Source organism: Xiphophorus couchianus, chromosome 18 (assembly GCF_001444195.1).
Source record: "Xiphophorus couchianus chromosome 18, X_couchianus-1.0, whole genome shotgun sequence".
Taxonomy (NCBI): domain Eukaryota; kingdom Metazoa; phylum Chordata; class Actinopteri; order Cyprinodontiformes; family Poeciliidae; genus Xiphophorus; species Xiphophorus couchianus.
In genome coordinates, this window is record NC_040245.1 from 10,758,396 (window position 1) to 10,775,546 (window position 17,151).

The window sequence follows — 17,151 nt, forward strand, 5'->3', positions numbered from 1 at the left end:
ATGTCTCATTAGGCAAATTTGGTTGGCTGGGGCGTTCAGGATGCAGAGGCGAGATAGTTCCATATGCGTGTGTCCATGACTTCGAGTGTGTACATTTACATAAGAGGGCCCCTGGATAACTATTTACATGTGTGCATTCTCAGTGCATGTGCAATCATTAGCCTGTGCTGGAACACTTGAATTTATAGGCTGTTGATTAAAAGGCAATAAAAAAATAACTATGCAATAATTTGATATAAAGAAATGCGGCCAGAAAATGTCCTTAGAGCTTTTCAGCCTTTAACATCTGCAGATCTTGAAGTTTATTCAGTTGTCTTTCACTTGAACAGGATCTGTGTTTTAAGTGTCACAACTTTCAGTTCACAACCTGCAGCTCAAGCAGCTACTTTAGCTTGTGCTTCAAATTCAACAGCATCTATTAACCTTCAGCTTCAACCTCCTTAAACACTTACGAGGGAGCGCTTGATTAATATTTTTTCCCTCCTCAGTTGGAACTTGACGTGTTTTGAGCCTCTTCTTCACTACAACTTCATTTTACTGGAACAACTTAGCTTTAACACTCACTAATTTATGTGTAGTAGTTTATATATAGATAATCCTAGTATTTTGCATTTTGTGATAAGCTCCAAACCTTTCAGCTCTGGTCCTTGACAACTTTTAGATGCGATTCTGCTTCAACACACCTGAGTCAAATAATCAGGTCATTAGCAGGACTCAGGAGAACATGAGGAAGTAATTCAGTTAATTTGTTTTTAGAATTTCTGAAATTTTATGACTATATTTGTTTAGCATGGTGAATGCCAAAGATATTGAATTAATTAAAGATATTTGAAAAGAATATTTCCATGACAGCCTTCTAAAGGGTAAAATTGTGTCCAGGGGACAAAAGAGGAACACAAAATAAAGAAATCAGAAGATTTACAAAGTTTGCTGTCAGGTGGAGCACATACATCTCAAACTACTGCTGACATTTTCCTTCTGTAATAAGGGAGTTTCTACAAACTAAAAATGCATACTATGTTTATTTTAAACAACAGGCCAACAACATTACAACATTTTTTCTCAGCCTTTCAAGATGTGTTTTTGTTCTCACTGATAATTATCTGTATCCATTTTCAGGATGTTTTTAAGTTGCTTCTAGATCATGCTTTACAATTACTACCTATTCTAAATAGACCCAAACTCAAAAAACATGTTTTTTAGATAAACTATGATCCGTGCTTCTAAACAATGAAGATGTTACTGAAGGTGTAATGCTGCCATCTTGTGGTGCAGGTGGAAATCATTTTTGTTGAACTATTGAGTTAGCAAAATGTTCCTATTTTGATCATTTTAACTTTTGATTGGGTTAAGTTTTCTGTAGGGAACTGAAAACCATAGAAATTAATTTTTAAATTAAGATGCTGTTTGATTCCAGGCAGGTTAGCAAGGAGAAGGAGAAGGGATCTTTATTTAAAAGCAAGCAGTGCTACACATCCATTGAACATTATAGCTCTCTGATAAATAAAAACTTGTGTGTGCTACACAGATATAATCTTGAAGACAGAAATCTCAGTTAAATATTACTGACCTATAACAAACCCCCACTGGCAACAATTTGTTTGAGGTACAGTGATAAAGAAACAAGCTAGTGATGCTTCTAGCTGGAAGCAGTTGCCTATTTGAAAGGAAATAGCAATAGCACATCAGTGTATAACTTTAATCTGATCACAGAAATTTATTTAATATTATATGCATTTGCATATAAAAATGATAGAAGCTTAACTGACATATTAGATAACTCCATCTCAGGTCACCTGTCAGTGGTCCCACTGGGAAATATCCAAAACAGGATTTCATTTTAACCAAACTGTATTTATTTGTTTTAAAATCTTTTTTTCTCCTTTTGTTTCTGAGAAATCAAAATTTTCAGTCTGAAAACAAAAAATGATGTCTACCATCTTTGCTTATGTACAATTTCTTTTAAATTTTGGCCAAAACAGCTTGTCATTGCTTCTCATTTGGATTTACATCTAAACTGTGACCAGGCCATCCCAAAGCATGACATATACATTGTTGTGAAGTCATAAAATGCGAAAAAGTTCACGGCGTATGAATAATTTTGCAAGGCTATATTGACTGACAAACTCTAAGATCGCTGTCTAATTCGCTGACTCTGCTTTTCAGTGTTCAGAGTTGAGGAGAAGTTAACCTAATGTCCGGTTTCAAAGAGCGAGAAGCGTTGTGCACCAGGTCTAATACAAACACGCACACAGGTTAAATTAGAATCACCATCTAAACAGGAAGATAAAGTCGATACACAGAGCGGAAACGCACAGAGGCATGGGCCAAACATGAAAGCAACACTCTGAACCCCCTCAGCTAAGACTCACATCAGGGACTTTCTTGATGTAAGAATGCAGATGATACTATGGTGCTGTTTTAGAGGAGCGATTAATGTGGGTTTACGAAGGGTTTGTTTGACCCAGGGGGAAAGACTTTGACAAACTGTCCCATACTGTCACCTCAGGTCTTCTCTCAGGTCTCCATCAGAATCGTCTTTAGCCTCCTCTGTTTCTATGCAAACACTCAGCTTGTCTTCCTGTTCGCTGGTCATCACCTCTTGCTGCTTCGCAGGTTGAAAGTCTGTCTGCACCGTGGTCTGTGGCTGGTCTCCTAGTTCCTGTTCACACTCTGTGTTCTCACTTGGCCTCCACTCAGCATCCGCGCTGGTTTCTGTGTGCCACTCTGAAACGTCAGCATTTTCAGGCTCATTGTCTCCCCCACTTTCACTCTTGCTCTCAGTTTCTGTCTCCAAGTTCTGCTTGGCCGTCTGCCTGCGAATCGTCCGTCTGTGCACGCTGCGACGGGACTTGTTGCAGTGGAGCGTGCGTCTGCGATGCCATTGGTTGATAGAGTGTTGGGCCTCCACACTGAGCTGGCGGGCAGCCAGCCGCGGCTGAAAGCTAGTGATGTAGAAGAGAGAGGCGTATAGAGTTGTAAGATAGTAGCCACCTGTAAAGAAGATAAAAAAAAAGAGTCTTAGCAACACTGACAAACTTTAGACAACACTGTACGAAAGCTGTGGTTTTGTATTTCAGTCAATATTTCCTTGTAAAAGTGTTGAGATTGGCACGTCGCTGTTAAATTAAAAAACGTAACCATTTTTTGTTAGGATTTGAAGCGATAGTGAAGTGGAAACAGACATTACAAGCAAAAATCTGAAAAGTGTGGAGTGCATTTGTGTTTAGCTCTGTTGAGGCTTTGTGGAACCACCTGCAAGCCTCTTGGCGGTCTGGAAACTGATTTATTCTTTTGAAAACAGCGCCATCAGACTGGATGGGGTAACATTATTTTATTAAATCTTGGCACAAATTCTCTACTGGATTTTGATCTGGGCTTTGAGTAGGCCATTCAAATAGATACTTATGTATGTTTACAGTCCTGCTGGAAGGAGAGTTTCACATCTTTTCAACTTTGACCAGCTTCCCTGTCCTTTATGTCAATAATTCCTCAAGACTGAGGAAAAAGTACCACTGGAAGATTATTTCACTTATAATATGGGAAAAATGTCTTCTTAAAAGTGAAATAATCTGCCAGTGGAACTAGTGCTTTTAAAAAAATCTGTATTAAGGAATTATTTACTTATAACAAGATCATATTTCTTGCTGAATAGTTACCAGTAAGTTAGTTCCGTCTTATTTCAAGTGTGCTAAGATATTTGCACTAGAACCTAGACCAAAACACTTGGTAAGAACAAGTGCTTTTTCAGTGAAACCAAAGTTTTCAAAGAGTTTGTTGAAAAGCAACTGAACACAATGTGTCACCAGATCAAATCATCAACATGGAAAAGGTCCCATCAAGTTTAGCAATTTTTAAATAACTGCAACTTAAACATGTTTTTTTTCTCTTCTTGACAGTTTTTGAATGACGCTATTTATAGTCAGGAAAATATGGCACTTATTGGTTTCACCTTCTCCCTGTAGCTGTGTGGGGTCCAGCAGCTCCATCATGTAGTCCGTGTCCACCTGTAAGCTGACCAAGTTGCTACGGAGGAGCACCCAGGTCAAACAAGGCAGGAAATCATCTGCTCCAAACACCGCACCTGCAATAGAGAAGAGTTTCAGGTACCGGCCCATTCTCACTCAGTATTGGGACATTAACAAACACACATACATTTCCTGTCATGTGCTGTAACTGCGAAATAATTTTCCTGCTGGGATGAATAAAGTAAAAATTATTATTATTATTAATTTTACATTACCTGCACTAGAAGTAGCATTAGTGCTCATGCTGTGGTAAATGCTCTTGCAGACCTTGAGGAGGATCTGGTTCTTCTTGTTTGGGGAGTAGGTCTCATGCATACTGACCCATCTCTGCTGTATTCTCTCCAATGTGACAGAATCAGGGACTCCGACTCCTTTTGATCCACCAAGTTCTTCAATTCCGTTCTTTTCTAGCAACAGGAAGTTTCCCTGGAGATGCTGAAAGCTGCCGTCATTGGTCCTGGAGGTGTGAATGCAGGAGTAGAGATGGGAGGAAACGGGCTTTAAGGCCACTTTGTGAAGAGTGAGCTCCACCAGAGAGTCTAGAGGAGGATTTAAAGACAAATGATGAGAAATATACACAAAAATAAATGCATCTTGGCAATAAAAGGGTATTTGAGTCTCTCACCGATCTCAGAGTCATTTAAGTCAGTGATGCTGTCCAGTATGGCCTGAATGTCTGGATATTCCAACAAGATCTCCCTGAGCGTGGAAAGTGATGACCTCACTTCCTGTAGGTACTCTGCTCCCATAGGCCCAGTGGGGTCAGAACCTCCCTTGAGGGTCATCTCTACAAATCCTTTAACTGCCTCTCCGAAGGCGTTTCCTTTCTTCTCGCTCATCTCCACCACCCGATTAGTCAACCTCTTCTTCTGGGACACCAGACCACCGAGTGCCTGGCCCACAGCCGACAGACGGTTGATGACCTTACCAGCCAAGCGGTGCGCTGAAGGGTGGAGGGGCGCTGGGCCTGCTAGTTGGCTCTCTTGCTCCTCCTCTATGCTGCTGATCGACAGCGAATCAAGCTCCAGCGATGGGGGCTGGAGCAAAGACGAAGGCCTGGGTGGAGGCAACCAAACTCCATCTTCAATCCAGGACACCCTGTGCGGAGACTGAGGTACGGGGCTGCTGTGGCGGTGCTGCTCAGGTGTTCCTGGTGTGGTGGGCGTGGAAAGGCTCCCAGTGCTCGCTCTTTGAGGGATGCTACACGTTAAATCCCGGCTGGGCCTCCTGAGGACAACTTCTGTTGGCGTTTGTGGGATGAGAGGGGAATCAGCGGACCTGGCTCTGGTCAGACCTGCTCAACGAGAAAACCACGCTCTTTTAAATTGAAGCTTAACCACCTGCTTAAAACGCAATCTATGTGTGTCGATGCATTTGACTCTGACCTGATCCCTCTGTACTGGCAGCCTTGGATACCTGGTCCAGTGAGATGGCTCGTTTGCTTTGTATCCCAGCCCCTGCCCAAGTCCGGGTGGTGCTGAGGCGTCGCTCTCGCCTGACATTTGATAACTGTAAAGCCGCTGGCCGGTGAGTCAACCAGTCATCTCCATGTTCATGAACGTAGAGGGGATTTATGATGCACAGGGCGCCATTGGCAGAAGTCAGCTTCAGAAAAACAAGCAAATGAGCAAAAAATAAGATTGGAAAGATTGACTGGTCCGTCTCATATTTAGGCAGATATTTTCCGCTTTTTAATCCCCACACCTGCGAATACCAAGCATTTTAAAAGGCATAGGGAGAACAATTGCATTGTTATTATTAACACTAAACCCTTTTATTACATGGTTTTCACAGAAATGGAGACCTTTTTCAGTAAATCACTAGCAAACTCCAATAGAAAAACAATATTTACATAACAACTGCTCAGTTCTAGCACTGCACAGTAATAATGAAATAAAAAAATGAGATCGCAATATTATAATAATATTAGATATGATAGTATCAACTGTAATTAACCCCATTTTCCTAAGTATGTCTTTCCTGTCATCGCGTGTATGAACTTTGCATCTTGATCACTAAGCTCAACACCAGGGTTGGCCACCAGGGTAATTCAACTCACACAAATATGACTGCAAAGCAGACTTTTAATGCATGCCATTGGAAACATTATAGACAAATACTGCATCCAAACAGTCATTTGAAATTCCAATTTATTTTTTTTATGGTAATTTCTATTTGCTTCTATTTGCAGCTGCAATGATGTCTTCATTTGATCTTTTAGACTCATGTATTTAATTTCCACTAGCTCTCACAATTCATTTCAATAGCATGCAGTTATACTGCTTGGAGTAAATAACACTTCTGCTTTGCCTTTTTATTCTTCTGATACTGTAGCATACATTGTGTGATCCTCAACTAAGTCCACAAACTTTACTACACTAGGATTTAAGCAAGTGTGATTAAAACGTGACACTATTTGCCATTTCCACTCAGCAATATAACCTCTTAAATTTACATTTGAAATGAAATGGAGATAAAGTCATTAGAAATTATGATGGATGTGAGAAAAATACAATTGTAAAGCAGTTTTATTAATGCTGTAATAGTGTGTAGGGCATGAAGTGGGCTCCAACATAAATAACTTTTGAAACTTTCCAGAAATCCAGTTAATGTAGACATAACGCAAAGTTAGCAAATTCTACATTATAGAAAATGCTTTTATAAAACATAATTGTTAACAAACCTCTGCTGGTCTAATGGCACACCATGCAGCCACTCCTACTTGATTTAAAGAAGATTCACTCACCACAGCATGCCAAATGCTTGAAGTGGTACTAAAAGCATGGCAGTGTGACAAACGTTCTAATTATTTCAGAAAATAATTATAATTTGACCCGTTGAGGGCCTGCAAAGACTGTACAAAGAGCAACATTTCTGTTTCCAACTTTTCTTTTTTGTTTACTTGGAGAAACAAAAGTAAACAAGCAACAAGCTTGACAAGCAACAGGTTGGAACTATTTTTACTAAGTGGGTAACTAATGTCACCAGCTATCCTATTCTACATCTCTAGGAAGTGAATTATTTTTAGCATGAATTTAACTTTCAAAGTTCCTCCTCAAGTCGCTCAGTGAATGTTTTGTTTAGTGCTACTGCAGCTTTTGGGAGGATTGCAGTACTTTGAACTTCCTCACCGAGTAAAAAAAGAGAAGTTGTTCCTTTGGCGGGTATGCTTACTCACACTAACAAAATAACTTACCTGAATAGAGCACATTACATGGCTTGGCTCCTTGTTGGGCATTTCTTCTGCTTGTTGTTCAGGTGGCGTGGACAACCACATTTCTGTAGAGCAGAAATCATTACTTAACATGGTTTTAAAATTACTGTAGTTTTGTATTTTTGATGCAGGAGACTGGAACCAAGGACTCACTAGGTTCAAGCTCAGAGAGACAATCTTGATTCATCTCAGTTGGACTGTAGATCCAACGGGGGATGGACAGGCAGACAGCCAGCACATCCCTGATACGGAGAGAGAAAGAGACATGTAAAAATATTCACAACCCTTGGTAATATATCTCGAACATATGCAGGAAAGGAACCATAAAAGAATTTCACACAACTAATAGATTTAATATGATACAGCAACACAATGCTTGGCAACATAATGTTTGATATAACAGTGAAGTAAAAGGTAAATAAAATATGTTTTTTTTAACCAAAAAAAGAATACATTGGGTATTGATTAGTCTGATTTCAGGCCCCCTAATTATCCAAGAGTTCACTAAAATGTAATTTAATCTAAAACAAAATCCAGCTCTTATGTGGTTTGTTACATCAGAAAACAAACGATGTCATAAAGAGCAAGGAGAGCAGCAGAGAGGTCAGGGAGGAAGGTCTGGTTAGGTTTAAAGCAATGCTTAGGTCATAAAACATTATACTATTTTTTAAACTTCTAACACAGCACTCTTCAATCCATTATTCAAAAGTGGAGGCAGGAAGGAATGACTGCAAACTTATTAACATATGCTCTGATATCTAAACAGAACAGCAGTTTAGATATCTGAACAGAAGAGAATCGATTGAATTGATCAGGGAAGCAGCCAAGAGATGCATTTGGCAGAGCTAATTAATTTAGATGCCACTCTGAACAATAAATTTATCTGGACCACAGGTTCCATGACTGGTAGTAGGATCGATTATATACTTTATTGCCCCACAGGGGGGAGATTTTAGTGCAACATCAAAGTAAACGGCAATCAAAGCATGTAGATTCACACAAAGATAAGAACATAAAATATAAAAAACAGAAAAAGGAATAACATACTGTACAATACGTAAACATGTTGTACTCCTATCCAGCAAAATGTGTAAAAATTCAAGTGGTATGAATATTTCTTGAAGGCATTGTAACAATACGATGTTTAAATTTGCTTAAGAGGTTTGGTAAGACTTTAAAGTTGCCATTACCTGTATATCCTATAAGGTTTTTAAGAGAACTTTAAAATCTCCATTTGACTTTATTTCTCTGTATATCTCATACTCAAATAACAAAAAGGTTCAGCTCACAACTGTAAATACGGTAAAAGCAGTAAAGTATGTTCCTACCTGGTCAAAGAGTAGAAGAGCACCAGCTGAGGCAAATCAGAGAAAGACAGACGAGACTCAGAGAGCTGGAAGGCTATCATAGAAAAATAGAGAAGAGTGAGCAGCTCAGTGTCATTACGTTTCATTAAAGTAAAGAACATTCTGAGAATGTGCCTTACATTACATTCCATTACATTTGTTCTTTAAATAAGGAAGTTTACAAAGGGGACTTCTGTAGAAAATTTGCTGTCACCGCTGAAGTAGTTATGCTTGCTGCTTTTCTCAGTCATTCATTATTTTCCTGACAGTAGACGGTTTATAATAACCACGTTTCAACAGGTCAGCAGATACAGTTTTGAGTGAAAAACAGTGTCATATGTTTTATTATCACATATCTTAAACCTATTTCTCTGGAGTAGAATAATTATATAAGAAAACTTTAATTTATCAAACAACAGGCAGCAGGTGCACAAGTTCAAACAATATGAGTTAATTGTTTGCACAGACACAGAAAATACCTGCAACCGTACTAATCAGGATTTTGCAAAAGGTTAATGTCAGCCTGAATTCCTCCATTTGGGATTTCTTTCCCCTGCTGGACTACCCAACCATGTGTGAACATTTAAGTGAAACAGCCACCACCAGCTAAAGGCTGATGAGTTGGAAATGAATTTCTAGAATTACATGTAAAACTTTTTGATGGCTACAGAAAAATGATTGCATTTGAAGGGAAACCTTCAAATACTTAGTTCACCAAGTATAACTGGGCGGATATTTGAACATATGTAGATATATTTAAACTTGATGGTATCATTGGCCTTATCATAATATTGACTGATTAACGTGTTTGTTTGCAATGTTTAGCGGAGGTAACAAATCAGTAAAGAAATGTTGAAAGAGAAACTCAAAGGACCTCGGTTAACCGGGCTCCGCCCAGATAAATGTTTGTATCCATCATTTCGTACCTGTTCCCTTGCAGTTCATTTTATAATCGAGAACTTCTCCATCCTGATCTCCTGCAGACACACACAGTAGGTAGGGCTGAGACGTCACAGAGTCTCGCACAATCAGGAAGCTCTGCAGGGAAACACGAAGTGACTCTTTTAGCTGTCTGAAGTGCGATTGAAGCCTGCTGAGAAGTAAGACGTTTCCTCTGAAACTCCAGCACACACAAACCTCGCAGCAGGGCTCCATGGCAACCAGGCCACAAGAAGAGAGATACCGAGGCGTGGATATAAAACACTGACAATTTAAAAGTGTGGTTTTTGAAAGCTACAGCAGTTCATCTTTATAGCAACATGGTGTCATTCTGATCTCTCAAAGACTCAAATACATTTCTCTAAGCGTTGTAGACATGTGAAGATATTGTGTGTGGTGAAGTTTACTGTCATGCGACCCAGATATAGCTCAGTTTGTCTCAGCAGTTCTACATGGTAGATCTTGCAGCAAGATTGATCTAATAATTCAGATTCTGTTCTGCTAATCGACTGTTGGCCTAAAAACAAAAATCATTCACCATATATGAACAATGAAAATGGATTTTACAAACACATTAGTTATGTTCTATGGTCAAGGGGAAAACTGCTAGCTTGACTTCAAAATCCTCCACAAGAAAGGTAAGCCACTAAAAGGTTCTTGCTCGAGAAATGAGTAGATATGGAATCTGGATGAAAAGTTGAGTGGAAGAAAAAGATGTGTCAGAAAAAGATACACAAGCAACAGCAATGACCACAGTCAGGAGAGGATTTTGGAAAAAGCTCATTAAAAAGTTTGAGGAAGGTTTGTTTTGGCACTGTCGCTGGAGTGAGGACCAAACACACACACGTTTGTAAGTCATTTTTTAAAAGTCCAAGTCTTTCAAATATTTGAGGGAAAAGTCCAAGTCAAGTTCCTTGCCTCAGTTTAGAGGTAAGAGACTTGAGGGACTTAATAGTGCAAATCAAATTTACAATATCTAGGTCACTTCTAACCCCACACTGTGGTAAGTTAGAACTTCAGTCCTTAGGCCGGAGTTATAATGTGAGCATTTGATGGTTCTTTAAATATTTTAATAATTATTAAAAGTTAATTTCAATATTTTACCATTTAACTTATCCTTCCTGCTAAAGGCTACTTTATGTTGTGTTGAAAATTAATCAAATGTAATATTTACCCCTGTAGAAATATAAATATTCAATCTGTTTATGTTGAATTTCTAGAAATAAACAAGTGCTTCTTTGTAACAACTATGATAGCATCTGTTTATCTCTGTCTTCATTCTGGCGTTGCTTCATTATATATTGAACTAAATATGTTTAGTGGGTTTTCTGATCTACTGCAGCAGCTCCGTCACTACATGACCTGAAATCACCACTACATCTGATTTAAACAATAAAAATTCACTCGTGACACAAAATCTAGGAAGTATTTCCTTTAAATTCTGTTCCCATAAACTTGTGACTGACATCTTGTCTTTCAGAAACTAACTTTGTGGATTTTGGTTAATGTTTGATTTATTCGAAAACAAAGCAAAAGACCTATAAACATTTATTACATTCACATGACAGGTTTAGTCATTTTAACACAACAACGTCACTGGTTAATCCTTTTAATAGACACAGTTACCATAGTTAAGTTAAGTTACTGGAATATGTGTAAAAGCAAAAATGTGATGTCACACTTGTATGCACCAATCAGGATTCAGCAACATTTGAATCGAAATCTCAAGGCAAAGGTTCTCAGTATATGCGTGCTAAAAAAAGAGGAAGCTCTCAAAAGTTTTAACCGTTTTTTTAAAAAAGGGTTTCTTTTCTTCATCTCAAGAAGCATTTTTGATGTTTATACCAAAAGATTAAAAAACTGAGATGCTGTTATTAGAGACTGCTGTTATCAGTCAGATCACCTTTGCGTTTTCCTGGAAGCAGAAGCAGCAACAGAGCAAAGCGGTAGGTTGAGTCACGGTGGACTTGAGTAACACATTGAGTCCAGAGAAACCGCTCACTCACCTCAGCTCAGAGGTGTTCCCACTCATTAGGATGAAAAAAATTATGAACATACATGCAGGATGTGGCTTTTAGGCTCAGAGTGCTCAGAAATAAAGACAAGATCACTCAACAAAGAATGACACAAATGACGTCCACTTTTTTAGGTGATTCACTACAACCCAACCGCCGAGTCATTTTTTTTTTGTTCTACATCTATGTCATACCACAAACTCCACAACACACCGGAAAACTACCAACAAAAAGCCTTCTTCCTCTTTCATAGGTTAATAACCCGATTTATGCTTCCGGTTAGCATAAACAGAAGGCTGCGATTTAAAACGATCGGCCTGTAAAAAGCTAAAGTCTTTCGCTACTCACAGAGCTTTTCTGCAGCTGGTGCATCCATTTTGTAAAGTCATTTCCCTGATACGTTCAGGCTATGAATCAACAGTACTTCTGCATTTAGCTTAAAAAGCATTCTTTGTATTTTCAGATGTAAAGCAGAAAAGGGAACTGCAGATGCCTCGGAGAGAGCAAGGGCTGAACAGGATAAAAAAAAAAAAATTCAAGATATCAAGTTTCAGAAAATATTTAGATTGCATAAGAGAACCAAAAGGTTGATGGTGATATGCAAAACATAGCAACAAAGGTATAAATATCACTTTGGGCACAGAATGTCCAAAGTGATCAGAAATTACTCTGAGTACCAAGGGAGAAGCATATTCTGTTTTAGAAACTTCTTACATTGGTTTATAATGTAAAAAAGAGCTGAAAATATTCATAAAACTAAGCAGCATAATCATTTTATTCATGCAAATATAAAACAGACGGACCACAACATGAACTGCATAGCTTCATCACATCAAGTCTAAACAGATTTAGGAGCCACTGAAAAGGCCAAAATTTAGCATGTCTTTTAGAAGAGAAATTGCTTCATTTCTCACAATAAACAATTCGATTATTAGATTCACAGAGAACTCATCTAAACACAAAAAGTGTATAGATGATAAACGGTTGGATCATCGGTAGCAAAGTAATAGTAATGTTTCTGTAAAACAAAAACCCCGTTACCATGTCGTAGTTTGACGTTACTTGAATGGATTTGGTCTTGAGACCCCATTTTCAAAGTCTTGGACTTGAATACATTTTCAGTCCATCCTGTGTTGATCTCAGACCTGCTGGACTCATTTGTTTCCCTCAAGAAAAGTCAGAAACACTGTTTTCTTTACTGCAACTTGGAGAAGCATTCAGGAGTGTCAACATGGATTTTTACAGTGTAAAAATGGAGAGGTAATTAATTGGACACCTTCTTGCTTATGTTTGCCACAACCACTATAATATTATTACAGCCTTGAAATTGGTTTGGTCTTCTTCTTGACTCAGCCTCTGGTCAGGCGATCTAGACCAGAGTGTTTCAGTCCTGGTCCTCAAGACAAACTGTCCTTCACGTTTTACGTGCTTTCCTGCTTCAGCATGCTTGACTTTAATTGATGACTGGTTAGCAGGCCTTTGCTTAGCTACAATCATTTGAATCAGATGTATTCAAGCAGGGAAACACCAAAAGAAATTCAGGGCAGTGTGACTTGAAAACTAGTAGTTTTAAATCCTGGTCCTCAAAATACTTTGTCCTTCACTTTTTACAAGTTTTCCTGAACCAGCACACCTGAAACAAATAAATGAATTACTTCTTCAACACACCATTAGGTGTTAAAGATTCCTGTTAATCATCCAATTGTCACTCGCTTCTAAAAGTGAAGCTCCTATATATGACCAGCAGAGTTAAATATGACAAGGTTTTCTTTCTTGTAATTTTGATGTTTACAGCTTGCAGATTGTTTAAAACAAAATTGAAGGCATCAGAAATACAGATGATCAACAAAATGTCAATAAAAATTATATTTGTTGAATCCACAAATTGCAAATTGTAGCTTACAGAGTTTGAAAGATGGCTCACTTGTCAGTTGTCCAACAGACAATCATTGATCCCCTCCACTAAAAGAGAAAGCCACAAAAGGTCATTGCTAATCACACAGGGCTGTATCCAAGGATTCCCATAGAAAGTTGAGAGGAAGAAAGACGTGTAGAGGAAAAAGGTGCAATGGCAGCAGGGCTAACTGCAGCTTTGAGAGGATCATCAAGCAGCTTCACAAGTAGTGGACTGAGGCTGAAGTCAGCGCACCAAGAGTCATTACGAACAGACGAATCCTAAATATGGGTTGCAAATGTTGCATTCCACATGTCAGACCACTCTATAGCAGAGGTGTCTTACTTATTCTGGACCACTGTTGCTCAGTGGTGCAAAGTCCAGTTTTCAAATGAAAGTAAGCTCTGCATTTCATTTAGAAATCGAGGTCCAAGTTGTCTGGAGGAAGAGTGGGGCGGTACAGAAGTGTGAAGTTTCCACAGTCAGTGAAATTGGCTGTGGTTTGGGGGATCATCTGTTGGTTCTGGTCCACTGGGTTTCCGAAGACCACGGTAAATGAAGCCGCTGTCGGCAAGCTGTACGGAGATGCTGGTTTAATTTTCCAGCAGGACCTGGCACCTGCTGCCCACACTGCCAAAGCTACCAAAAGCTGCTTCTATGACTGTGATGGTACTGAGCTTGATGCACCAGTAAACTTTCCTGACTTTTAACCCCATAGAAAATCTATGAACTGTTGTCAAGAGGAAGATAAGAAACACCAGACGCACCAAGGTAGATGACCTGAAGGGAGATATCAAAGAAATCTGGACCTCCATAACACCGTTACCTGATCACCTCCATGCCAGGACGCACTGGTGCAGTAATTTACTCAACAATAAATACAAGAATTTAAGGCATAAAAATGAGCTTTTCAGAAGACTGATCGTATGTAATATTCAGAGTTTGGGGTTTTTATTATCCATCAAAATTACAAGAAACAAAGGGATGAAATATTTCACTCTATGCATAACGATAACCTGAGCCTCATTTTCTAGAGTGAGAACTTTTTTTTTTTTTTTTACAATATTCAGACTTTAGGAGCCACACTTCTTGGCCTTTTCACAAAAAGGTGCCTCAACTTTTTCCGACTGAAGATAAGTTTAAAAACAGAAACTTACAAATCATTGTTGATTTTAATGAACACGTATCCATTCATGTCACACAGGCTTTTTCAGCAGGACCTGGCTTTTAAATTCTCTAACATTTGGACGTATCAGAGACTCAGTTGAGAACATTTCTTAAAAGTTTGTCATCTTTTGTTTCCATTTTGAGATAAAACCTAAAAGGCTACTAAAAATATAAGCACTATTTGTTTTTAAGTGTCTTTTGATAAATGTCTTTGTATAATTGTCTGTTTTTAGATGGCAGGGCAACAATAATATAAATATAAATATATATATGTATATATATATATTTTACTTATATACAAGTTAAAAAAAGTAAATAAGTGTTCTGGTCATTATTTCTCAAAAAAGGAATTCATTCTAGTATAGAAATTATGCTCTCAACAAATTCTTGTTTACGAACTTGTCGTCACTGAACAGATAATTCCTCTCTTACCCCAGCTGGTGCTCCACGGATAGCAGAGTGGGCCCCCTCTCTGTCCCAGGGGGCCCCGGGACACCAGGCGTCCTGACAGCCCCTGAGTTTCTCCAGCAGCGAGAGTCTCCGCCGGCTGCTTCTCCATGGGATTGCTGTCGTCCCGTTAACAGGAGCATGCACTGCCCTGGACACCAACACACAAACACTATGACCGGCATGCACAGCATATTTATGCACACAGAGCAACGGTTTGACACCTCTGCAAAGAAAGTTTACAGGCTGGGAACAATCGTAGGTGTAATTTTGGGGGGGGGTTTGTCTTTTGAATTCTTCCAAAATTTCAAAAATAATTAAAGACAAGTAATCAGGTTGTACTTACATGTCTTTCTTCGTTTCCTCAGAAATGTCTGCACATTTTTCAGTTTTTTCTCTCTTAAACTCCTCTTTCCTTCTTGCAGAGAACGTGTTGCTTAAGAGCTCAAAATACCAGCGGGGCTAAAATAGGAAGTTCACTTTCGTCTCTGCAACACAACCCCAAGAGATTTCCTGCATTAATGGGACAAATTTTCCACATTTCAACATTGTATCAACGACCCGTGCTGCTGAGAAGAAATTTTTCCCTTCTGTCCCGTTTCACATAACAACTAAAGCAACTTAGGGTTCCATTAGAAAACTCACAGCAGCTACTTATACCCTGCCCTTTTCTCGAGTCAGCCTGTGGTTAACCAAAACTCTGAGCACGTTCTGAACAGACTGCATGTTCTCTAAATGCACCATGAGGCTATATTTATGTGTAACTGCGAAGCTGCGGATGTCCTCTGCTGGGCAACTTTTACAACCTTTCAATGCTAAGATAATCTGTGAATTTCTATAGGGCACAACATGTCACACATGAGAGGAACAAGCTCTAAAATCTTACAGCAGAAGAAAAAAAAGGACAATTTAACAAAGGTTTGAGGTTATTTTGTGCTCTCTGTGAGTGCCTGGATAGCTTTCACAGCTCTGCATGTCATGGAAACCGCTCGCTTTGAGGTGTTGTTGATAGGTCAGTGTTTCCAGGGCAAAAAAGATTAATTGTCGTTTTTAAATCAGAAAAGGTGCTAACCTACATCGTAATCTCAAACGATGTAGGATCAAGTACAGGACTGTCTGGGCAATAAAGTCCAGTGATGGACTGGTGAACTTTCCAGTGCTGACCCTGACGCTCCCCCATCGACTGCTGGAGTGGACGCAAGAAGCAAAATTTCATATTTAACCATTATTCCAACTAACACATTATCCTAAAAATCCATTATTTATTTATATATATATACGTATATATTTTTAATGAATCTTTGTTTTTATTGCATAACATAAAATTTTAAGTGAAGAAAGATCTACTCTATTACATGATAATATAATAGAACTTTATGAATGCAGTTTCACACATTATTTTAAATGATTTATTCCCCTGTTTTAACTGTTCAAAAGGAAATTTGGAACATGTGTCCTATAAGACTTTATTGTGGTCACCATTAAAGCACATTGAGGACGCTGTGCCTCTTTAAATAAAAAAAACATGATTGCGTTTAAACAAACTAGTGGATTAAAAGCAAAAAATACAAAAATTAAGCATCATTTGTAGGTGTGCGTCGATTACCAATCTTTAAGCTTGACCTGCCAATTCTGTTTTTGGACGATAAAATAATTTTGTCTGAAATGTTGGTAACAGTGGTGTGACTATTTCTAGCTGAAAATGTGCAGACATGACCTTGTGGGCTGGTCTGTCAGTCAAACCTCTTTCATAGGAGAGCAAAAGAGGACAGTGGTTGATTTTTAGACCTACCTTAAAGACTTCTCAAAGATTTTATTCTTTTTGACACGCAATATTCCACTCAACAAATCATTTTTTAACTTCATTCTCCTTTTACGTTGTTTTATTCTCTTTTGAAAGATGCCAATCTGATTTATTTTCAGAACAAACTTCTTGACTGAATAAAAACGATTTTAAATCTACATCTGCCGGGGGGGATGACCTTTGACCTGATCGTACAGAGTTTAAACTACTAAGAAGGAGGAAATCCTGAGCAAATCGTTATTAGGCAGGTGAATGACAGACGGAGCAAAGTGCGGTAACTAGAGTTTCAGTCTGACA

The 17,151-nt window shown here is 38.7% G+C and overlaps 1 protein-coding gene across 2 annotated transcripts; it reads right to left on the reverse strand.

The window, feature by feature from the left end:
* Positions 1 to 1,417: 1,417 nt before the first annotated feature.
* On the reverse strand, positions 1,418 to 17,091 carry rinl (Ras and Rab interactor-like). Of its 2 annotated transcripts, XM_028044982.1 has the most exons (11): positions 15,397 to 17,091; positions 15,036 to 15,201; positions 9,515 to 9,626; positions 8,571 to 8,643; positions 7,396 to 7,484; positions 7,225 to 7,307; positions 5,414 to 5,633; positions 4,654 to 5,322; positions 4,244 to 4,567; positions 3,953 to 4,084; positions 1,419 to 2,994 (listed from the first exon to the last, which is right to left on the reverse strand). In XM_028044982.1, coding segments are annotated over exons 1-11 (2,364 nt in total). In that variant the 5' UTR covers positions 15,399 to 17,091; the 3' UTR covers positions 1,419 to 2,500. The 2 variants fall into 2 exon arrangements, with proteins under 2 accessions (XP_027900784.1, XP_027900783.1); XM_028044983.1 differs by lacking the exons at positions 15,036 to 15,201; positions 15,397 to 17,091 and adding an exon at positions 11,891 to 11,964 and having other exon boundaries at positions 1,418 to 2,994.
* Between the last annotated feature and the right edge of the window lie 60 nt (positions 17,092 to 17,151).

Excerpts from the sequence above, each read along its gene's own strand:
- rinl (XM_028044982.1), bottom strand. Across the intron at positions 7,308-7,395 it reads TCTCTCTGAGCTTGAACCTA|AAATGTGGTTGTCCACGCCA; the intron begins GTGAGTCCTTGG and ends TCTGCTCTACAG. Across the intron at positions 2,995-3,952 it reads CACACAGCTACAGGGAGAAG|GTGGCTACTATCTTACAACT; the intron begins GTGAAACCAATA and ends TCTTCTTTACAG.